At 45.2% G+C, this 25,035-nt stretch overlaps 1 protein-coding gene across 1 annotated transcript; it reads right to left on the bottom strand.

Annotated features, from left to right (window-relative positions):
- On the bottom strand, window positions 1-24,743 carry LOC308431762 (uncharacterized protein; the record flags this gene model as incomplete). Its single annotated transcript, XM_080931341.1, has 7 exons — window positions 1-189; window positions 3,036-3,153; window positions 5,592-5,764; window positions 8,040-8,201; window positions 10,847-14,050; window positions 15,035-15,218; window positions 24,532-24,743. The coding sequence occupies 7 exons, from the start codon at window positions 24,741-24,743 to the stop codon at window positions 1-3; spliced, it is 4,242 nt and encodes a 1,413-aa protein (XP_080787467.1).
- Between the last annotated feature and the right edge of the window lie 292 nt (window positions 24,744-25,035).

The following is a 25,035-nucleotide window of genomic DNA, read 5'->3' on the forward strand; positions in this document are numbered from 1 at the left end:
TTACAGTGCTTCTTGGACAAGAGCTGCCAAGGCTGGGGGTTTTCTTGTGCTTGTTTTTCTTAAACCCAGCTCATCACAGTCTTCGTTTGAAGCTTCTTGAAGTCGGTGTTGTAATAGTTTCCTCTTCCACTGTGTGCAGAGGGCAGCAACCTCCAGTTCCTCTGGATCTGAGGAAGGCCATCTCAAACCCTGCAAGAGTGAAAGGGTGCTCCAGCTCAGTGCTCGATAGTGACTGAGGATGCTGGCCACGTGATCTCAGGGTCACCCGTTTGGAACTTGCTCTTACAAGGTTCCTGCTAGAGTATTAGGGGCTGCCTTTCTATTAAGACAGCTCTGGTTTTACACCATCACACTATTACGTTTGAAGGCATGTGGAGACTGCCCACCCTGAAAGGAGATGAAAAGTAGAACAAAGGGCTTTATATTCATCCCAGTGAAATGTTCTGAAAACATAGCCAATTCTTATAAATCCGTTCCCAGCAGCTAAGAACACAGGGATTGCTCTTCCTGGGGATCCAGCACCCATACGATGGATGGTTTACAAACACCTCTAACTCCTGTTCCAAGGGATACATGTGGTACACAGACATAAAGACACTATTAGGTGAGGGCTTGGAGCCATGTCTCAGCAGTTAAGAGCGTTGGCTGCTCTTGTACGGTACCTGGGTTAGAATCCCACCACCCACGTGCTCACAGTCATTTGTAACTCCAGTTCTGATGCCCTCTTATGATCTCTGAGGGTAGAGCACACATGTGGTGCACAGATACACCTTCAGGTAAAACATTCATACTACAAAAAAAAAAGCAATTTTTAAAAATTGGGTTAGACTATTAATGCATCATCTATGTTTTTGTTTAGCCTTTTAGACAAGGCCTCATCATTCTGTGTTCCAGTCTAGCCTTCAGCTTCCGATCCTCCTCCCTCAGCCTCCAGACAATGGGATTACATGTGAGTTACCATGTCTGGCAAATGTACTTATGACTTAACTACTTTCAATTTAATGTAGGCTTATGGGGGCATAAATCCGTCATGAATGGAGAGGCGTCCATACAGTAGAGATGTTCCATCCCTTCAGCAGAGGTAGATATGTCCGAAGGATAAACTGCCAGACCTGGGACAGTAATGAAGACAGAGGTGGGCCTCACACAGAAAGGCCTAAGGAATCTTTCTTATTTATTTAATCTGTTTTTGTTTGGGTTTTGTTTTGCTTTGAGACAAGCCCTCATGTAGTCCAGGCTGGCCTCCCATTTGCTGTATACCTAAAGATAATCTTAATCAGATCTGCCAGCTTCCATATCCGGAGTCCTAGTGTTAACCCCCAGAAGAGCTATTCTTTTAGGCATGCAAATACTGTTCATCAGCAGCTGTCATTGAAAATATGGGAAGCCAGAAAAAGTGTCGTTTCCACCCCAATGAGACAAAATCAGGTAATACACAAAACTATGCTGTTTTTAATCTAACAGAGAGCTGAGTTTGAAGTTCTTCAGCCTCGGACGTATTGGAAAGCAGTCATCTCTGAGGAGAGATGGGAAACAGCGCTGATTTGTGTAAGACTCAGCATGGGAGGGAGACAGGGCAGCTATGGAATTGAATGCGAGGACTGAGGAAACATTTTAAAGGGCTCTGGATGTAGCTCAGTAGTAGAGTACCCGTCTAGCATCTTGAGGGCACTGGCTTTGACCTCCAGGCTTGGAAAATAAAATCAACAAATTGCTAACGTCCAAATGTAGATTAGTGTGAGCACAGCACCCATCCACACAGAAGGTTCATGTACACTTAGTGTCTGCTGTCAAGGGCTCCCTGATGCTCTGAGAAAAGCTCAGGCTGTGTCAGGGGACTGAGAGCATCTATCTGAGATGCAGGCCTTGGAGACGAGAGCAACTCCCATCACATAGGCATAATTACTGCCAAAATCTGTCCCTTTATTGAATTAAAGCCTCCAGCCACTGAGGAGATGGCAACCAAATAAACACAGTTAAGGCTAGCAAGCCCAACACCCTCCCTGCAATCTCAGTAATAAAACCCCAGCTCAAGACAATGCCTGACAAGACAGCCTCACCTCCTACACGGGGTGCCTGGAAAACAAGAACATGTATATACATACACACACATACACATGTTATCTACAAATCTACATGTAATGTCATTTTTCCAGTGGAAAGTTATGAGACTTACAAACAAAACTGTCCTAGTCAGAGTTTCTATTCTTGTACAAACATCATGACCAAGAAGCAAGTTGGGGAGGAAAGGGTTTATTCAGCTTACACTTCCACATTGCTGTTCATCACCAAAGGAAGTCAGGACTGGAACTCAAGCAGGTCAGGAAGCAGGAGCTGATGCAGAGGCCATGGAGGGATGTCACTTACTGGCTTGCTTCCCCTGGCTTGCTCAGCCTGCTTTCTTATAGAACCCATGAGTACCAGCCCAGGGATGGCACCACCCACAATGGTCTGGGTCCTCCCCCCTTGATCAGTAGTTGAGAAAATGATCTCATGGAAGCATTTCCTTATCTGAGCCATGTTATCAGAAAAGAAGGTTTAAAAACACCTACAATTAATATATATTTCTGTGACTTTAATTGAAATGTGGGCAAAAATGCATAGGTAAATGACAAATTCTACAAAAGATAAAAAACTATAACAAATAAATAAATGGATCCAGGATTGGTAGTGTATACTTATAATCTCAGAACTCACAAGGCAAAAAATCCGGAGTTAAAGGTCAGACTGAGCTATGTATTGGGTTTGAAGTCAGCAATAGGCCATCTATTTTCTTATCTCAAAAACAAAAACTGTTCAGCTAACTAAACAAAGGGTTGACTACTGGAGACAGAAGACAGCAGTAAAAGCTTCACAGAATGCTGTGGTAGGCTCACCTGCAGATCTGATACAGCTAAAGAAGTAAGATTCAGGTGGGACTAATGGAAATCAAGCAAATAAGCTCACAGGAAGGGAGGAGACTGGTTTAGGAAGTGATAGAGTTGGGAGCTAAGAGAGGTGTCCTTGTGACAGCCTGCTTTTTGTCAGGCACTCACCCGAAGACAGGCAGCTTCCACAGCCCTCACGGTCTTGGAGACAACCTGGAGGAGCTGCTGTGCATTGTCCACAAGGAGCTCTTCAGAGGACTTGCTTCTCGTAAGGGAGGCCTTTACACTGGGGGCGTTTGGAGAGAGAGAAATCTTTATCCCAGGTTAGGAGGCAGTTGCCAATAAATACCAGAATTCACAGTGTAAGCCTTGTATAGAAAGCTAAGATGCTTTGATGAAAATATTAAGAAGAGATTTATGTATATGTGTATGTGTGCATGCGCTCGAACCACAGATCAATGTAAGGTGTTTTCCTCAATTGCTTTCCACTTTTTTGTTTGTTCTTGAGACAGCAGCTCTAGCTGAGCCTGGCACTGCTTACAGGCTTGGCCAGAGCAGCAAGCTGGGGAGAAGTCCTCGTTCACCTCCGCAGCCCTGGGTTATGAGTATGCACCCCCACACCTAGCTTTGAGATGAGTGCTGCGGACCAAGCTCAGCTCCTCCTCATGCATGTGGGGCAAGCACACTGCCAACTGAGTTACCTTTCTATTCCACAGGAAGACTGTTCTAAGGGCTGATACTGGAGGACTGCCTTCTCTAGGGCTCAGCAGTTACCAGAAGTTGTGAACTTACCTGCAGACAGACCTTCCATAGTCAACCATCTGTCCTGCATATGCTTACTTCGCCTGCTCATTTGGCCTTGTGCGATCATTCCCCTGAGAACCACAGGGAATGGTTCTGCCTGTTTCCCCAGCTCCTCCTGCCATTTGACACAGGTAAGTTTTCTTGTGTATCCTCCCTGCTTGGCACTGTCTTATTACTGTTTTTAAAAGATTTATTTATATATGTATAGGCATTTGACCTGCATGTATACACACATGCCACACATGTGCCAATTATCTGGATCTGGAGTTACAGATGTGAGCCACCACGTGGGTGTTGGGAATCAAAGCTGGATCCTCTGGAAGAGCAGCCAGTGCTCTTAACCTCCAAGCCATCCTACAAGTCCTTCTATGACTTCCACTTGTGTTCTCTGGATGTGTGTGTATATATAATAAATTAATAAATGAATGGACAAAAACGTAAAAGATGCACATTGTTTTGCACAATGTTATTTTTATCTTTTACCCATGAGAATGTAATGTAAGAATCGAGCAGCTGTGTGATCCCTTGCTAACAGACTTCCAGATGCTGCATCTAGGGTCGCACATTGGGGAAGTGAGCTTATATCAGAGTGGGTATTGGCACCACCCATCCTGCTCTGAACTCCCTTCCATGCCCCTGCCTGAGACCAGCCTGGCTGTAGGCTCATGCTGTAGAACCTCCCTCCTGTCAGAAAGGTGTAAGAAGAGACTCCCATTTTCTGCCATTTGGGCTCTTATTCCTGTCTTCACAGCCCCTGCCTTGCTGTTGTCTGTCTGTACATGGCATTAAGTAAATCTTGCAGCCTCAAGAAACCATGTCTGTCCTGATGTCCTGTGTCATATCTAAGACCTCTCGCTCACAGTGACAGTAGTTTTAACATACAAGCCTTATTATAGGTAAGACTGTCACCATGAGAACATATTATTAGTCAATATGCCACTGCAGGGTCTAACGGACTCGGTGGAACTAAAACATTTATAATTCTTTCATGATGTATAATGTGTATCAACAGAAGAGCTGTTATGGGAAGGCAGTTAATGGAAATGACTCATCTCCAGGACTGAGGCATATTACACGGCTCAGTCTTTTGGGATGGTGGTGCAAGACCGAGTCTCCTGTAGCCTGAGCCGACCCCAAGCTCATTATGCAACCAAGGATGGCCTTGAACTTCTGCTTCTACCTCTTAAATGCTGGGATTATAGGTGTGCACCGCTACTTCAGTTTATAAATGGGCTAACTTTAGCACATGCTTCCTGCTGGTGTTTTTCCTGTTTTCACCCGTTGTGTGTGTTTGTTGAGATAGGGTCTTGTGTGGCCTGAATAGACTTGAACTTACTGTGGAGCTGAGGCAGACCTTGGACTCCTGATCCTCCTGTCTCTACCTTCAAGTGCTGAGATTATATGGCCCCCATGCCCAGCCTGATTGACTGCTATTAATGTACAGCCCAGGAATCAGTGATAGGAATCCATCTGAGAACTGTGTTGTCAGGTAGTTTTTGTCTTTGTGTGAACATCAGAGTGTACCTCCACAAACCAAGAGGTCTGTGCTGTCATTACATGATTAATCTTATAATTAACCACCATCAAATACAAAGTCGGTCACTGTCCAAAACACCACCGAGCACCATATTTTAAAAAATAGTTGGCTTTTTCATTAGATATGATTAATGTAAAAACATTACATTAATTGTCATGTTTTACACATGGTTATAAAGAAAGGTATCAGTCATTTGTGTAGAAGTCTAACTACCCCTGAAGTGTTGTGAGCACAGTAGTGCTACTGAAGTAAGGGCCCTTGTTCTGAATGGGGGAAGGACCAGTGTCAACTCTTGGATGGTAAATCATTAAACACGTACACATGACTCTCCTTCCATCCCCATTCGTAAAAGCTTAGCTGTTCTCCCCCAAGCTGCTTCCTACCTGGAGATGATGCTGAGCTGGCTGCTCATGGTTTGAATCTGCTCCACCATACACCGAAGCTCCTGGGAGCATCTCTGATCTATGCAGTTCTTGGCAATGATGTAAATGAGTCTGGTGAGGTTTTTTCCAGAAGCTGAGACTTTCCTGGCAGAGGCAATGAGCTGATCTTTGGTCTATATCAAAGATAAAAGTGTTAAAAGTAGGAAAACACTGCCTTCACAAGTTTCTCCTAAGACATCAGGGACAAATTACAATGCTTGCCCGAAGCTCTCTTGGTTCAGCCTACTTCTGCATGGAAGTATACTCATTTTTAGCTTGAGCCCGCATCTCCTGAAACAGCTCTAAGGGCTTTCTTTCTCTTGCATTGGAAAAAAAACCTGACTAAACAAGAAACAATCTCCTTTGTGTGGGGGCTGAGGAAAGTCAGGCAACCCAGCTGCCATTTAGTACCAAAATTTTAGTACTTTTAAGATATTTGTATGGATTCTGCATGGTTCATAGGTCAGCTAAGGACAAAATTTTGCTCCTTGTTTAAGCAGGTGAAAGACAACTGTCTATAAGTTAACTTGATCAATGACCAATTGTAATAAATCTTCATTCATGCCATATGAAAAAGGGCACAAAGAATCTTAAGGATTCCATAACCAACAAGATTTATTGTCTCATTTTAGCTGAAGTTTTGGCTAGAGACATTTTTATGTCTAAACCAGTTACTAGGCTGTCCCCATTTTGAGGAACCAGAAGATGAAGTTACTTATCCTGTTTGATTTTCTCAAATTTTTTTTGCAGCCAAGATCTTCAGGGGGTCTTCTCCTGTCATATCTGATCCATATCACGCTGGGAGAGGTCCAAAACCTTTTCTCCTTTCCTGTCAACACAAATACAGAGCCTCTCTCCCAAAATAGCATGTTCTCGGCCTAGTAACTGAAAATCATTAAAGGTATAGAATAAATTAATAGCATGACCTCTCTCCCAGAGAATTTTTAATATCATAAATATCAAACTTAAAATCAGCTTCATCTTGATAATTAACTCAAAGCAATTAAAGCAATCTAAAAAAATATTATTTGTTGAGATAGTGCTCCTCCACTATCTCCTTTTTTTCTTACATAATTAATTTTTAATATTGAGAGTGAGGCCTAAGTTTCTACTGTCTGGGATAGGTTAGGCCACCTATCTCTTGCTTTTCAACCAATAATTTAAGATCAAAGCCTTGATTATTTATTCTTCTGTATACTTAAGTCCTCCCTTCTGTGGAGATTAATATTTCTGTGGGTACATATGACCACTTCTCTTTATGTAATTTTAATTAACATAAGTCTCTTTATCTGTCTGGGATACGTTTTTTCCACTTATTCCCTGCTCTTTGACCTATAATTTAAGATCAAAAGCCTCAATAAGTTATTTATATATTCATTTAACTTTAATTAAATTCCCTTACTGTATAAGCCTATTTCTAAGCTGTCATACTAAGTTGAACAATCCCAGAATTTCTGTGTAGACCATGTTCAAAAGAATCTGAGTATTTTCCCTGGCATAGACTTTTTCAAATTTCTCTTAATGTATTTTTCTCAATCCTTCTATTCTTTCTCCTTGCCTTTGTTTCCTACATTTGAGATCAAAGGCCTGAATTTCTTTATTCCATGAATACTTAAGAACATTTAAACAATTACCATTATACTCTCTTTTATCCTTAAAAACAATTGAATTAATTTTTATTTTATCCCTATCCTTTGGTGATTTGCTTGGGGGAAGCAGGTAGTATCTACCATCTGGATCTCTGTCTCTGAGCAGCCTGTCTGTCTCTACACAGCAGGGGCTCCCAACACCTCTGAGGCTAAGCTTTCTGAGGCAGCTTGAAACCTTTAGAGGGGCCCAGGATAAATCCCCACCAGTGGCTGTGTTCCTTTACTGGGTGACTTGGCTCAGCTCCTTGAGAAACCAATTCTCCCCTCCTCCTAAATTTATATCATGGTGCATGTGTGTTCCGTTCAGGAATCTCCAATTAGTTTTTAAAAGTGAGTTCTTGCCTACCACGTTGGCACCATCTGTGGTCAATGACTACTTGGACAGCTGAAGTGCTCGGCCATTGAACTAGTCAAGATGTATCAAAATTAGCTGGTATATCTATGACTTTCACTTGTGAATCCAAAGAGTTCCTGGGCATGTGACCCATCAGGAGCCAAAGCAGTTTAACCAATTCACCATTACATTCTGGGTAATGACTGACTCCATTTTACTAATTTTACCACATGCCAAATTTGGCAAAATTATCTTCCCTGTCACAACTGATAAAACTGTAGTAGCCAAAAAGAGGAGGGGAAGAGAGAACGGAGATGAGCTCTACAGAGACGAGAACTGATCAGATCTTCACTGTGGCCTTCCAGCACTGTCTAGGGCTAACAGTGGTGACCAACCACCCACCACCATGACCCAAACACCAAGTACCAGAACTCGCCCTCTCTTCCTCAAGCTCTGAGCCATCAGGAGCACCTCGGTGGCCATCTCTTGTATGATATGGGTGATTTTGTTCTCACTGTCTGCACTGCTGTCCTCTGGAACAGTCTGGTCCATCTGAACGGGAGGCAGAGAGAGACTGTCACTCTGGTGCTGAAAGAAGGCAGTGGGTTCGAGGTATAGAACAACACAGTTCCTAACACTTGGGCGTCTGAACTGCAGTGAGGATGTTAATTCTATCTCTCTCTCTCTCTGTGTGTGTGTGTGTGTGTGTGTGTGTGTTCACACACAAGCACACAAGCAGAGGCCAGTGTTCCGCAGGAGCTGTCTGCTTTGTTTTTTTGAGACAGGACTTGCCATTGTGCTAGAACTCTCTGATCAGGTTATACTAACCAACCAGGGATTTGCCCATTTCTCCTTCCCCTGTGCCAAGATTGCAAGTGTGTATATTTGTGAACCTGGGTTTTTAATCTGGGAATAGAGTTTAAGTTCTAATGCTTGTGCAGAAAGTACTTTATCAACTAAGCCTTCCCCTGGTGCTCTTAATTGGTTTTTAAATCATTTTTAAAGAAAGACACAGGGAATTGGGTGGTGGTGGGCAGAGGCTTTTTCTAGAGAGAACCACTGGCCAACCTGTCAAAAGTTGAGGAGGCAGCATAAGTTAAAGAAGAAGGAGGAGGGGGAGGGGGAGAGGGAGGGAAGGAGGAGGAGGAAAGGGAGGGGAGGAGGGGGGAGGAGGTAAAAGGGAGGAGAAGGGGAAGGGCAGGAGGAGGAGGAGGAAGGGGAGGGGAGGAGAAGGGAGGAAGAGGTTAAAGGGACGGGAGGAGGAAGGGGGAAGGAGGAGGGGGGAAGAGGAGGAGGGGGAGATAATTGATAGTTGTTGACCAAGAATTCATCAGCAGTGACTAAAGACCACAGAGAAGGGACATGGTGGCCTGGAACTAAGAGTGAGTGTGCAGGTGTCAATGAGACTGGCCTCTCTAAGCTCATGTGTTTGAATACTTGGTCCTCAGTTAATGGAACTTGTGGGGAAGGGTGAGGAGGTATGGCCTTGTTGAAGGAGATCTGTATGTGACTAAATGTATCACTTTTGAGGTTTCAGAAGCCCCCACTATTCCCAATGTGTTCTCTGCCTCCTACATGCAGATCAAGAAGTGAACTCTCTGAGGCTTTAACCATCACACCTTCACTCCACCATCATGGACCCTAACCCTCTGAAAACATAAGGCCAATTAAATACTTTTTTTTCCAAACTGAATTGGTCATGATGTCTACCACAGCAATACAAACCCCAACTAATAAGGTGTGGAAACTGGGAAACGGCCTTCTAAACATCTACCAGAGAGTCTGAGCATCTAAATCTAGACATGGCTCCAAGCTTCGTGTTAGAGACTTCAGAAGTGAAGCACTTCCCACTGGCATCCTTTCAGGAGTGAGAATGGGGCTGAAAGAGTGTGTTGTTGTTTTGTTTGCAGAGCTTCTGACCTGAGTGGCTAACTTCACCCTGCCCTGTCACCCTGCCTTATAGCTATGGGAGGTGCTTCTGGTGCATTGACAGAAACAGAAGGCAAGTGAGCGGGTGACTCAGAGTGTGCTGAAGACTATGGAGAACCAGGGGCAATGGAGCCTGCACGCTATTCTTATTTATAAGACTGAGAGAGGAGCAGGCAAGCCCAGAACACTGGGGAATAGCATATCATTCTCCCTGTTACTTTGGTCACAGGGTCCCTTTTGTGGGAGTGACATTTTGGTGAGGAAAAAAAATAAGAAAGGATAATAAGGACAAGGGTAAAGCATGGTGTGGTGTCATCAGTTTTATCTTGGGAAACTCCCTGTAGAGTTGTGGAATATTCTGTGCAGCCGTCCATGGTCATGATGGGGTTAGTCTGAGTGTTTGTGAGAAAACCCCAAGAAAAACAACACAGGAGTCTTGTGACTTTGGTTTTTCCAAAAACACAGAATTGTCCTTAGATTGTGCTTTCTTCTTGCCCCTCAGTGGAATGAGTTTACTTTGAATTACTCATTACAACTGGCTACTGTTATATGTTTTTATGCCTCTATGAAAAAAATATGATTTTGCCACATGCAGTTTGTTCTTGTGATTGTATACGGCTTGAACACATGTGACCTTTCTTAATCCCCAGAGTATAAATTGTCTGATTCTCTATAAATAAACTTGGCTATTGCATGGCTTTGGTTATGTTCAATAGAAATACACAAAATTTTTCAGATACCTTTAGTGGCTAAGTGTCTTGTCTTGTCCCAGAAGGAAGCAGGTGTGTAGGGAGGTATTAACAGACCCAGCATCTTTCTAATAAATCCCTTTCTCCTCTACTATTGTGGTCCTAGTTGTATTCTTGTCCTTTGAGAAGGTGACATCTACAGAGGTCAAAGTGGATAAGCAGCCTGGGTACTGCCATTCAAAGCAAAGTTCAGCCAAAGTGATAAGGGAAAATCCCACTAAAGTGCTGGAAAAGCTTAGGCATGAGTTTTAGGACACAGACGAGATGTTGAAAGGAAGGAAAATATATTTGCATAGATGCATTCATCAGCCCTCTGTAGGACTAGAATGCTGGAGTCTAAATGGTGCCGAGACTTCTCTAAGTTTGTTAAGGGTATGGAAGAGGGAGTTACGGGCCAGAGTGTCTGATCCCCAAGCTTTAGCTTTTATAAGCAGCTTGTTCTGCCTCCTTGTGTGAATTATACAAGTGTGCATCACATCCCTGGAATGTGCTAGTGTCTTCGGTTACTACAATTAGGTCCAGAAGGAGGTAGACGAATGATGCCAAGTAGCCTACCATGCTCATGCCTGTGGTGGTGGTCCTGATGGTGGTTAGCTCATCAGCACAGGTTTCCACTGAGCTTTCTGGGGTGCCTTTGGGAACAGCACCCTGAGAATCCACACTGCCTTCAGAAGTGGTTCCTGATGCACCCTCTTTACAGTGGGGCTGGAGCTGGACAGAATCTTCTTCTAGGGCCTTTGTTTGCATCTCCCCAGGTTTCAAGCATTGGGCCAACAACCTGCAGGCCTCCGAGTGACCACCCTCCAAGGCCTGGAGCTGGGTCATTGCATGGTGGACTTTAGCTGCCCATTCCCACTGAAGCCAGTCCAGCATATGCGACCTCTGTTCCCCTTGGAGCATAGGGGCCATTTTGGCCACTTCCTTAGTGAGCACAAGAATGCTCTCTAAAGACATAAGAAGGTCTTCCTGGAAGGGTTCAGACTCTTGACCTCCTGCTATGATCCTCTGCACAGCTTGGATAGCAGACAACATGCCTTCTATCCTGGTCTGGGAGCTCTTGCCAACAGCATCTTGGAACATATACTCATAGGCTGCGTTGATGCTGGTTAAGTAGTCGGTCAGGGCCTTGGCTCGAAGGCTGAGTTCCAAGCAGAGAAGTTCAAAACGTGTAGAGAGGCTGGGACATGGCTTGGGGGAGGAGACCAAGATGTGTGCCATCTCCAGCAAAGCATCTGTGAGTACATGAACTTCCCCACACAGAAGGGAGATCTCAGCCTTTACCTGTGCATCCCCACACAGATCGCTAGACAGCCTGGCAGCCTCTTGTAACCTTTGAGAAATCTCCGCTGTCTGACCTAACCCTTCCTGCAACCCTTGCTGGTTCTTCACTGCCTGTCGCAGGGGCAGTAGGAACAGACCCTGTCTCCTGCTGAGTCTCTCCATGCACTGCATCAGGTCTTGGACAGCGACTGCCCACAGAAGGCACCCATTGTCAATGCTCTCTTTCCTCAGTGTGGGCTCTTGGAGACCATCAGAGGACAGAACTTGGTCCAACAGTTGTTTAGCATAGATCTTTGTCTTTTCTGATCTGTCTTGTAGCTCTAAAAGCAGTCCTGGGTGCCCTATTGGGTCAGGGCTCTTTTTGCCCAAATTCACAGGGCCACTTTTGGCTGCTATTTGAATCATCAAGGCCAAATCCTGCTGAAGCTCCACAAATGCTGCCATGTTCCCAGGTAATTCAGTCACAAGGCTACGGCAAAACAGTTGTTCACACAGAGGGTACCAGTCACCAGCCCTGGCTACCAAACCCTGCCTGTCTTCCCTGGTCATCTCGGATTGCTGGAAAGCTACTCCCAGAAGCCCGTCACTTCTAGTGTTTGCATCGTGGACTTCCTCCTTGGCTAGATCAAGAATTGAAGGTGCCAGTGTTGAGAATTCTCGTAGCCTTGTCATCTTCTCTGACCCCAGAGTTTCTTCCTGAGCTCGGGTCTCTTGGACTGTATCCACAGTAGAATCATGCTCTGGCCTGTTGGTGCATGGTAAGGTCCCTAACTGGTGATCCTCCTTGTCCACAGCAGTGGCACCTTTGCTAACAGCAGGGAGTGGAGATCCCCACCCAAGTATGCAGGTGCCGGGAACCACTGTGTAGGAAAGTTGTTCTACTGGGAGGAAAGTGTTTGGGCCGCTTTCCCCTAACCCAGGTACCTGCTGGCATCTCATTTCAGAAGCTGCGGAATGCTGAGGGCTGGGGTGGATATAGTAAGACCATCCCTTAGTCGTGTCAAAGCTTTGCACTTGGACTCGAAGTGGACTGAGGATGTCTGGGTGGTTGGTCCCATCCAGCCCCTCGTGGACTTGCTGGGCTGAATAGATGAGGTGCTTTGCCATGGTTAAAAAGACATCTGTGTCCTGAGCACTGTCCCCACCTCTGCTGCCTTCAGCGGCTGCACCCAGGCTCACGGAAGACTGTGCCAGCTGCTGAACCACAACTCTCATCCCATTCCGGAAAATAGGATCAGGGTCTTGACCTACATATCTGCTCATCACTTGCACTATGTGGGTGGCCCTTCCGCGTAAGAGTGCCACAGATCTGGAAAACTCTCTGGACGCTCCGCTCCTCAGAGCCCTCTTGTACAAGTCCAAGTGTTTAGTCATTTCCTGGATGGACAAACTCAGGAATTCTGGAATGTTGAGAACGACATCAAAGCATGCCAGGAGGTGTTCGGATTCCCTGGCCCAGGCCTCAAGCAGGGCCTGCAGGGTAGCTGGGCTCCAGGCCAGGCAAGGTGTTTGGAGACTTTGTGAGAAGAGTTCATTCGCTTTGATCACAAGCCTCTGAAGACCTGCCACCTCAACCTCCACGTCTCTGCCAGTTTGCTGTTGGGGGCAGCAGACCCAAACCAAGTGCGCCACCCGGATCATCTGCTTAGCTTGGTTCTGGAAAGCATAGAGAAGAAGCTGGAGAGTCTCTGCCAAGGCTTCGCTATCACAGCGAGACCTGATCGTGGAAGTCGTCAAGGCGGCCTGGACCAGCCTCTCTAGAGGACTTTGGGTATCTGTAAACGTGTCTAGAATCTGGCGCAGTAACCCGGCACGGACTCCCCGAAAGAGCGCGTCGGTCGCGGCCCGCAGAGCTTCACATTCGGTCCCTGGTCTGGTCAGAGGAAGCCCGTGCACCCCGGGTCGGAGTTGCAGCAGCCTCCGGCAGTGGGACACCAGGTGCATCCTCTCCCGTGGCGTGGAGCAGGCAGCTAGGCGCAGGCAGTGCCACACCACGGCGGCCAGTGGTGCATCTAGTAGCTCACTACGCAGGTGACTAGGCCCGGGCTCCTCCAGGACCCTTCGCAGCTTGCACAGATGGTGCGCCAATGCGCCATTCTGAGCGAGCGCGCTGGGCCCTGCGACGCCAGGCTGCAGCGCATTCAGAAGCTCTTCGAGGCTCTGCCTGGTCAGAGCAAAGACACGGCGCCGTGAGGCCACCAGCTGTTCGTCGTGGGGATGCCCGAGGTGACCGCGGGTGACCGCGAGCAGCGCGGGGACGCAGTACCCTAGACGGTGGCGAGCTCGACCCAAACGCTCGTCCCAGGCCCAGCGCCCGGTCAGGCCGCCCAGTCGGAGCAGCGCAGCCGCCAGGTCAGCGAGCGAGGTGCGCAGCGAGGTGGCGTCCTCGGCCGCCTCCAGCGAATCCAGGCATGTCAGACACCAATTGGCTGCCGGCACGGTCTTCCTCACCGCTGCAGTATCATCAAGGAGCAAGACCTGATGGCGTCGTCACAACAGAAAAGAGAGTTGAAGATAACATTTTTGGAGCCTTGAGGTTTAAGCCTAGGAAACTTTACCTTTTCCGTTCACCTAAATGTAACCAAATACAGGCACTAGGCGAGGTGACTGGACCTGAGAACCCACACTCCAGTCTTAGAGGTTTACAGCTGTAAACCAAAGGTCTAAAGTAGCTGCCTTCACTCCTGGACCGTTCAAGGGCGGATTATTATTTAGACGAGAATGATGGGCTAGAGGGCTGGCTTGTTCTGGAAGCTTTCTTGAGACAGCTTTTGTAGCCTAACTGCCTCTCCTGGACAGCTCTGTCCACTCCCTAACCCTGGGGCAGGTTACCCAAGTCCAAAAGACTTTCTCTCACCCTCCCCCATTGCAACTACTCTCTAACCCGGCCTGTGCAAACACCTACCAATCAGCCACACTCCAGAAGTTCTACAAGGAACAGCAACAAAATATGTCAGTGGTGCACATTTGAACCAAAAGCAATATCCCAGTCTAAAAAGGCATGCTCTGTGGCTGCAGAGATGACTCGGCAGTTAAGAGCACTGACTGCTCTACCAAAGGACCTAGGTTCGAGTCCCAGCATCCACAAAAGGGGCTCACGACTGCCTGTAACTCCAGTTCTAGGGGATCCTACACCCCCTTCTGACCGCCTCTAGTGTTTTACAGATGTAGTGCATAGACACACAGTCGGGCAAATACTCCTATGCATAAAATAAATAATATATCCAAAATAAATTTAAGTTGCATGTTAACGAGGAATGTGGGTCACGATGAAAAATTGAGAGTATTTGGGAAAGGGGGGGGGTGGTTAAACCAGCTCCCATTGCAGCCTCTAATTTAGCCCTGATTAAATTGGTAATCTTGACGAGCACTTGGGCAGGTTTCACAGTTGGGAGTCCCTGTGGGAACTACATGCCCAAGTATGTTCTCTAGCAGTGACCAAGCAGCCAAGGGGAGCCTCACCTTCTTAGTGTTCACCAGGATCTGCTGAGCGGTGGCTACTAGCTCCTCCCAGTGGCCCTGATGCTCCGGCTGCAGGTGAAGCTTCTCCGTTATCAGCAGGATGTTCCTCCCAGAAAGGATCAGAGACTCAGCCACGGGCTTCATTTCCTCCCTAAGCCACTCCTCCTTAGAGTCTCCCGCCAGCCTGGATAGATATTGCACCAAAGAACCACAAGGAAATTCCCATACAAAAAGGAATAGGGCACCAGGGGGCTATTAAAATGAAGTTGACAATTGTGCTTGCCCGCCACAGACTGTTCTCCAAGACACAATGTTGAGTTTAAAAGCAAACAACCTCCTCTCTTCTTTATCCTTTCTTTGGATGATTTAGTTTGGAATTAGAGTTGTCACCTCAATATATTCCTCAGCCTCTACGAACTTGACACTGTTAACTTAAACAGGTTGATGACAGACATCTGGGTGGAGAATTCTGACTCTCAGGTCTTTCTTCTCAACAGTCTGTATACACTGGATTCCAGTGTTTTCTGGCTTCCAGGATTTCAGGTAAGAAACCTGGGGCCATTCTGTCTTAGCTATTAGATAAGATAAAGCCACCATGCTTGGCGAGGTGGGGCTCACCTAAAATCTCAGCTATGTAGGAGGCAGAGGCATGTGTGGGCCACAAAGTGAGTACGAGGCCAGCCGGGACAACTTACTGAGAACTTATTTCAAAGCATGAAGTAAAGCAAGTGTTGTAGTGAACACCTTTGACCCCGGCACTTGGCAGGCAGACACAGGTGGATTTCTGTGAGTTTAAGGCCAGCCTGCTCTACAGAGCAAGTTCCAGGACAGCCAGGGTTACACAGAGAAACCCAGTCTTGAAAAACAAAAACTAAAAAAACCTAAACCAAACCAAAAAAACTAACACACACACACACACACACACACACACACACACACGAGCTGGTGCTATAACCCTGTAATGCATCATTGTCTAGTGGTGTCAGGTTCTAGGTCCAATCCCCAGGGACACATAACTAAAAAGAAAGAATGCTTGCCATTGATATCCATGCCTCGGTCTGTGTGTGCACACGGGAGTCCATTGCTCCTGGATACATGCCTGGTAACAACAGGTATACCTTTAACTTTGAGGGAATATTTTCTAAAGTAGATGTTCCAATCAGCAATGAGAGGGTTCAAGTTTCCACACAGTCTCATCAACACTTGGAATGGTTTTTAATTCTAAACATCCTGAGAGGATGGTCATCATTAAGACGTTCTCCAGAAAAAAGAAAAAAAAAAAGAATTTATTTTAATTAAAATAGAACTGTATCACATCCCCCTTTCCTTCCTACAGCCCCTCCCAGTTTCTCTCCTATCTCCTCAAATTAATAACCTCCTTTCCTATATTATTGTCACATGTATACATATGTGTATGTATATGTACCCACAAATACTTAATTACAACCTCATAAAAATGTATTTGTATACTTTTATGCAAAAATGCTTAAAAATCTGTACATTTATCTTTGTTTTTTAAAACAAAGTTAAAAAAAGAAAAGACGTTCTCCAAGGTCCTCTCAAGCATATCAAATGAGCCTTCTGCAAAGTGCCTGTGTGCAAGACTTGACTCTTGGCATCACACACCAACCCCTTTCCTGTGAAGATGGACCTGTCTGTGGGGATGATTAATGTAACCGGTGCAGGAACAATCCATATTGGCAGCCAGATAGATGCTGGGTGAGTAGGACAGCCTACCTGTAATCCAAGGATTTAGGAGACAAGAGACAGGGGCTTTCCTGGAGCAAGATGTCTGACCAGGGTAGATAAGTCAGCAAGGTTCAGGTGAGAGACCCTGCCTCCGTTTATAGGTGAGAGAGCAGTGGATGAAGATACTCTGGTCTCCATACACATGCACACACATCTGCATATATACCTGTACTTACACACATGCAAACATGTATATATGCATGCATACTCCACACATATACACATGCACAAAAAGGGGAGTGGGGAGAAACTGTGGAAATATTTGGAAGCTTCAGGATGTCTTTACTGGGCTGGTCAGTGCAAGAAAACTCACCACTCAAGTACGCTGCTGCTGATACTGCCAACCCTGATGCTGACACTCACCAAGGCCACACAGCATTTCTAAAACAACAAACTAGAAGCCATTTCCCCAGCCCCGAGTTCATGTTTTTAATGCCTTAGGTTGCAGCAAGGTAACTAATTCAGGATTTCACCCAAAGTTCAGATATTACTAGTCACTCTTGGTGTTGTTACAAATAGTTTGATGTGAATTCACTTCCCCAGCTATTGCTACTTTGTATCCTTTAAACAAAATACCCACTGTGCACCTGTCATTATCCATGTGGGATGTCCTGTGGGTTACAGTTCTCTGTGGAGAAATGACAGTGTGATTCTAGACAAACCCTCCCTAGCAATGCAGCCAGTCAATGGCTGGACACTTTCTACTCTGACAGGCACTCAGAGGTTGTCACACCTCTTCGAATAATGGAAAACCCAGCAGATCCTGTAAGACTATTTCTATTTATGTATGAAAAGATTATTTTTAGGTCAAGCATGACAGCACATGCCTTTGATCCCAGCACCAGGAAGGCAGAGGTGTAGACAGGTCTCTGAGAATTCCAGACTGGCCTGGTTTATACAGTGACTTCCAGGCTAATCAAAACTCCATAATGACACTCTGTCTCAAAAGTTAAAGAAATTGAGAAGAATTAAGTTTTAGAAAGTTTGTGCAGAGTGCAAGCTGCTACTTTTCAGTTCCACTATATATAGAAACATAGACAATATAGAAACATAGACAATATAGAAATATAGTCACTGTTTTCACTGTCACTGAAGCTCTTGGGTTTCAGAAATCAGGGATACCAAGTCACCATGTGAGATGGATATTCTTTTTAAAAAGTGAGTCACAATGTGTAGTTTTCAGTTTCACTGAATCTTGGCCAGACAGGGGACAAGCATTTTACAATAGAAAAACAAAACAAAAACAGAAAGTATAGCTGGAATTGCTGCATGCACTTAGGGTATATACGGAGCCACCATGGAGAGACGCAAGCAAGACCACTGTTAGGCAGTGCCATGTGTTAGCAAGACTCTGCGTGTTTTACATATGGCTTCCATTTTTGTTTTCCTTTTAGACTTTGTCTAAGTAGTTTGAACGAGATTGGCATAGGCTCGTATATTTGAATATTTTAGTTACCAGGGCATGGAAGGATTAGGGGGTGTGGCCTTCTTGGAGTGGGTGTGGCCTCCTTGGAGTGGGTGTGGCCTCCTTGGAGAGGGTGTGGCCTTATTGAAGAGTATGTCACTGAGTGGGCTTTGGGGTTTCAAAAGCCCGTGTGACATTTTCTCTTTGTCTGCTGCTGCCTGAGGATCAGGATGTAATTAAAGCTCTGGCTCCTCCAGCTGCCATTTGCCCCACCATTAGGATGACAGACACTGACTCAGACGCGTGTGTCTCATTAGAGCAGATTTACTTCAGTTTGACATTTTAATGATAGCATGAAAAATATCTTTAAAAGCTGAAAATTTACTTGTTTCATTTTAATTAGTGTGTGTGTGTGTGTGTGTGTGTGTGTGTGCGTGTGTGTCACATTTGAAGGTCATAGGACAACCTGTTAAGAGTCAGCTCAGGGATTGAACTCTGGTCACTGGATGTGTTGCCTGGTTTATGTCGAACAAATTAGAATCAAATGTTAAGTGGGAACAAGAATTGTGGAAAAGCCTCAGTCAGGATTAGCCTGTAGGCAAGCTGTAGGGGCATTTTCTTAATAATGGTCGTATGAGGGCAAAGCCCACTGTGGGCAGTGCCACCCCTGGGCAGGTGGCCCTAGGCTATAGAAGAAAGCAGGTTGAGCAGGTCATGGAGAGCACACTTGTCGCCGCTCCGTAGCTCCTGCCTCTGCGTGGTTTTCCCTGGTGGTAGAGAAACCCTCCCCTCCCCCAGGTTGCTTTAGCTTACAGTGTTTTATCAGAACAACAGGAGTCTAACTGCAGCCTCAAGCTTAGTGACGAGCATTTCTGCCCACTGAGCCATCTCACCAGCCAGGATTTCCTACTGATGAAAAAATGGCTGTTGGTGATTGTATTTTAATCATTCAAGAGTTATCTCTGTTTACCTGCCTGAGCAAAAGATTGCATGTAGCATTGTGTTTGCACGTCGAGATCATAGAAGTACAAAAAAATTAAAGGGTTTGTAACGGGTTGGTAGTCAAAAGACAAATGTTAGTAGTATAAATACTAAAACGGTCTGTGGATACATCTGTAAAACAATCAAGTGTATGTTTGTAATGTGTACATACTATGTGCCCCAGCAAACGCCCATCTGTGTGAGCGTTTCTATTTCATATGGCACGTGATAGAAGTGCCACAGAGAGCTGAGTCTGTGAGCCCCGTCAGCTCTGCTCTGCCTGCAGGATGACGCCAGACAACCGTAAGCACACCTCCACTGGAAAGTGGTTCCTAGTCTCTGGCTGCTCGCCTCTTCTTCTGTTTCATAAAGTCCTCTGAAGGGAAGTTTATTTTGTCCTCTTATGGATTATGCCTCCCATTTTATAGAAATCTATAACCCAGGATCTCAAAGACGCTTTCTTGTAGATCATTTATAAGCTAGAGTTATAGTTAGACTTTTGATTGATTCTGAATTGATTTTTTATGCAGTCCAGCATTTACTTCTACACACAAATGCCAAGTGTTCCAACACTCTCTGTGTCCTTTGCCTTGGGGTGCAACCCATTTGTGTGTTTTTGAATTCCGTTCTTAGACTGGAATAAAGTGTTTGTCCTGGTTTTGATCTGTTTCGTCGACATGATCCTAGGCTTTTATTCTCCTAAACGGAAATTACTAAGCACATTCTCAATTTCACAAGGACATGTTTACTATCTCTAAGAAAGAGAAAAAAATGTGGAAGCCATACATGATGAGATTTCAAGACCCACCATAAAGCCACAATATTGAAGATGGGTGGGCATCTGCGTCACAGACATTTGAAATAAAAGCTGCAAATGGAGACCCGTGCACATAACCTAGTAAATCTGACAAAGGTGCTGAGGCTACTTAGTGAAGAAAGGATGATTCTGGAAGGCCAGGCATCTCCCACCAGAATAGCAGCTGTACTCAAACCAGAGTCTAGATCAGAACGTGACCATGCAAACACAAAATTCCTGGGAGGAAACACACACACACACAAAAAAAATGGGGTTTTGGTTTTGGTTTTGCCTGTCCTTTGGAGCTCAATATGTAGACCAGGCTGGCCTCAAACTCACAGAGATCCTCTGTCTCAGATTTCCTAGTGCCAGCACCAAAGGTGTGCACCACCACTCCTGAGAACGGTTTTCTAGTCATGAATTAGGCAAAACATTTTTAGGCAAAACACTAAAAAACATACTCCAAAGATGAAAGAAAGAAAGAAAGGAAGGAAGAAAGAAAGAAAGAAAGAAAGAAAGAAAGAAAGAAAGAAAGAAAGAAAGAAAGAAATTTTTGTGAAGTTGGATCATCAAAAGAATTTCTGGCTTGTGAAAGACATTATTAAACGAGCAGAGATGGGGCACAGGCTAAGAACATTTGCAAAGATATTGGCTGAACCAAAGAGCTGAATAAGCAAGCACCAAGGGAAGATGTGCAGCTGAAAAATAAAGCAGAGCCTGAGTTTGGTTCCCAGATCACACATCTGGTGTCTCTGTAACTCCAGCCCCAGGGACTCTGGCACCCTCTTCTGGTCTTCCTGGGCAACTGCACTCAAGTGCACATGCAGAGATACACAGTCAAATCTGAGGGGTTGGAGAGAGAGAACCCAAGTACAGGGTTAGTTCTCAGCACTCACATTAGGCAGCTCAGAACCGCCTGTAACCCCACCTCCAGGATCCCGTCATCCTTTTCAGGCCTCTGTGGGCACTGACACATGAACTAAACCTCACACATAATTAAAAGCAATAAAAAAATTAGCTCTTTAAATAAATGAAAATGTTTTATGATTATTAAATTTTAAATCGCAGTAAAGTAACTGCTAGGATAGCTAGATTGAAAGTTCTGATTGTTTTAAGTGCTGAGAAACAGGTGTGAGAGTGAGGGTCTCAGGCAGTACTGTACACAAGGTGTCATATGCTGACAACTTCCTTCAGAAGCATTGTATTTTAATGAACTCTTTGAGAACGTTATACATGTATCTGATGAGTTTGGCTCATATCCTCTCGACTCCTCCCAGATTCATCCATCCACACCCCTGGAAATGTATTAAACAGTTAAGCATGTGTTAGCCACCAGGGTGCACATGACATTGCACACTATCCAGCCCCGGAGTGCTTGCTGTTCACTCAGACCCAGGGTGAATGCAGCTCATCCATGTAGACTGCTTTATGTCCACGCGCCGCACAGACACACACATATCCACAACGTATGCCATATATGTGGACAAGGACACCGGCACGGAACTGAAAACATCTTAGATTAATGTAAGCGAATGTACAATGTACTGGCTCTCACAGAAGCACGCCCGTACACTGGGTGTCATTATAATCTATCATTTCTCTCACTGCTCTCCAGCGTGCTCCCTGCTGCTCCTCCCTCTCCTTCTGACCACTCAAACAGTCCTCCATTCTCCTCCTTTACACACACACACACACACACACACACACACACATATACTTTATTAACTTTTCTCTCCTCCCCTCTCATGATTCCCTTTCTACACACACACACACACACACACACACACACACACATACTTTATTAACTTCTTTTCTCTCCTCCTCCCCTCTCATGATTCCCTTTCTACACACACACACACACACACACACACACACACACACACTTTATTAACTTCTTTTCTCTCCTCCCCTCTCATGATTCCCTTTCTACAGACACACAAACACAGTTTTAGACCAAGGTTTACATATGAGATAAAACATGGTGTTTGTCTCTCTGAGCCTGTCTTTCTTCTCTTTATATAACGATTATCAGTATCTTCCGTTTCCGTGTAAATGTCTCCCTCTCTTTATGAATACATGAATAAAATGTAATTTTATTCCCTACATGTACATCTATCATTTCTCTCCATCTGTCCATCATAAAGACATTATTTAAGGACTGACTTTATGTGCATATGTGTGGGTGAGTGCAGTGTCTGTGGGGTGAGGGTTTGGGAGTCCCTGGACCTAGAATTCCCTGGTTGGTGGTGAAGCAGCTGACATGGGTGCTAGGAACCGAACTGGGTCCTCTAAGAACAGGACTTGCTCTACACTGTGGAACCATCTGTCCAGTACTCTGCAAAGATATCTTTATATGCATTTAAAGAAAGAAATAAAGAAAATGGAGGGGCTGGAGAGATGGCTCAGAGGTTAAGTGCACTGACTGCTTTTCCAGAGGTCCGGAGTTCAATCCCCAACAACCACATGGTGGTTCACAACCATCTGTAATGGGATCTGATGCCCTCTTCTGTTGTGTCTGAAGACAGCAACAGTGTACTTTATACATTAAATAAATAAAATATTAAATGGAAAATGGAGTGGTGTGGGAAGGGAAAAATTAGAGAGAAAAAGAAAATTATCTGGGATAAGTATAGATCCGACTACTTAGAGTGTCTGTCTCTGGACAGCAGGTTTGTGGGTAATTTTTTTCTTTCTTTTGTTCATTCATGATTCTAATGTTCATTATAAGATATGTTCCAAAGCAAGAGGAGACACATTCCTGTGCCGGTCTCTTCTCACATGCTGACGGGCAGCATCTGAGGAGGCAGGTTCTGGTCCCTAGAGAGTTTGCCCGGCAGCAGAAGGCAGGAACTCGACAGCCCAGTATTTAGTGGGGTGTGCTGATTGCCTCCATTTGGCCTTTTCTGAGAACTGCTCAGAGAGCTGCTGCAGAAGCTGGTGGAGGGCTGGAGAGATGGCTCAGCGGCTAAGAGCACTGACTGCTCTTCCAAAGGTCCTGAGTTCAAATCCCAGCAATCACATGCAACGGGATCTGATGCCCTCTTCTGATAGCAACAATGTACTCATATAAAATAAATAAATCTTTTTTAAAAAGCAGCTAGTGGAGCCAAAGTCACATACAGAGGTGAGTTATTGCAGCTCTGGGGGCATTTCCCATGGTCATGAACACTGACGGTTCTCCATACAAATCATTTATCTTGCCAGGAACAGACACTGCAGCAAAGACATTTATATGCCTCTGAACACAAACGACATTTAGCTTCTCTCAAAACTTATCTGTACCTTTTGTGATTAAGAAGTGCATTACCAGAAATTCAGAACCTACAAATAAGTACTGAACTTGTGCAAAATCATTCTGTTAACAAATTTCTACTTCATTTATTTTATGTGTGTGTACAAATGTTGTTATTGCATGGGCTCTGTGTCCATGACTGAGCAGCAAGTACTCTTAACTGCGAAGCTATCTCTCCAGACCCTATACATAAATCATAACAAACAGTTTACTTAACTAGAGTCGCATGATATTTATACCCTGCCCCAACTTCATAGCCTAATCTTGGTTGTCAACTTGATATACTTGGGAGAAGGGACCCGGACTGAAGATAGTCATCATCAGATCTGCCTGTAGACATGTCTGTGGGGACATTTTCTTTATTGATAAGTAACCCAGCCTTCTGTGGGTGATGTCACTCTTGAGCAGGTGGGCGTAGGCTGTCTAAGAGACATTACTGAGCAAGCCAAGGGAGCACCCCAATAGGCAGTATTGCTCTGCAGTTTCTACTTTAGTTCCTGCTTCCAAGTTCCTACCGTGATCATGAATTATAACCTGTTAAGCCAAATCAACTTTTCCTCCCCCCCCCCCCCCCCCCCGGGTTGCTGTAGATAAGTGTTCTATTGAATCGCTAATTTATTTTCACATCTTTTGGCTATGTAGCTGTGAAAAAGGATGGTCCCCAAAGGCCATCCTTTTTTGAGAGCTTAGTCACCAGGGAGAGGCACTATTTGAAAGGATTAGAAGGATTAGAAAGTATAGCTGCTTTGGAGGAAGCCTCTCACTAGGGGTGGGCTTTGAGGCTTCAAAAAGCCCATTCTAAGCGAAGCCTGGACTCTCTCCGTATGGATCAGAATGCAGAACTCTCAGCTTCTCCAGCACCCTGTGTGCCTGCACACTGCCATGCTTCCTGCCATGATAATAACGGACTGAACCTCTGAAACTGTAAGCCAGCCCCAAGTAAATGCTTTTCTTTATCAAAGCTGCCTTGGTCATGGCGTCTCTTCACAGCAATCGAGTAGTGACTAAGACAATAGCCAAAGAAAACCTTAAACTTCTGACCCTCCACAGTCTGCCTCCTGAGCACTAAGATTATATATAGGCTCAGGTTCACATCACCATATCCAGCTCATGCAGCTGTGGGATGAAACCCAGAGCTTCTTATGTGCTCAGAAGTACTCGGTCAGCCGAGCCACATCCACCAGCCCCCAAAGAGTTAAAAACCATGCTCAGGTACTATGTATGTGTCCCACCATCTGTCGGGGTAATGGGCTTGAGCTCCAGGGAGACATCACCTGCTGGCAACGCGCACAAGCTCCTCACTTGCACTGGTCAGTTGCCCTGCCACCGTCTGCAGGGAGGCAAGTGCTTTATTCTGTACATCTTTCCTCTCCACTGAGACGAGCAGATGACAAAGCCGGACAGCCATTGGTGTAATGATTTGTTCCATGGCCCTGTTCTGTATCGTCGGACCAAAGTCACCCCAGAAGGAAGGGTCCATCTTCATAGGTCTGTAAACAGAAGTTAGGAACAGAAACCACTGTAGCTCAGGCTTGCTGGCATACAAAGTTATTTCTCTTGATCCATTGTTCACCTAGTTTTGCCTCCATAAAGGGAGAAATCTAAAATCTGCGAGGGGCCTTATGAATACATGATGTCCTATGTCTTAGCAGAAACATATGGGGAAAGGGGGAAGACGCAATAAGAGAGATCCAGAAGAAGATCTCAGAGTAAGTAATGGACTCGCAAACCACAAAGTACAGTTTGAGAAATGGCTGAAGGCAGTTCCAGTGCTGAGA

The sequence above is a fragment of the Micromys minutus genome, assembly GCF_963924665.1.
Source record: "Micromys minutus genome assembly, chromosome: 17".
Taxonomy (NCBI): domain Eukaryota; kingdom Metazoa; phylum Chordata; class Mammalia; order Rodentia; family Muridae; genus Micromys; species Micromys minutus.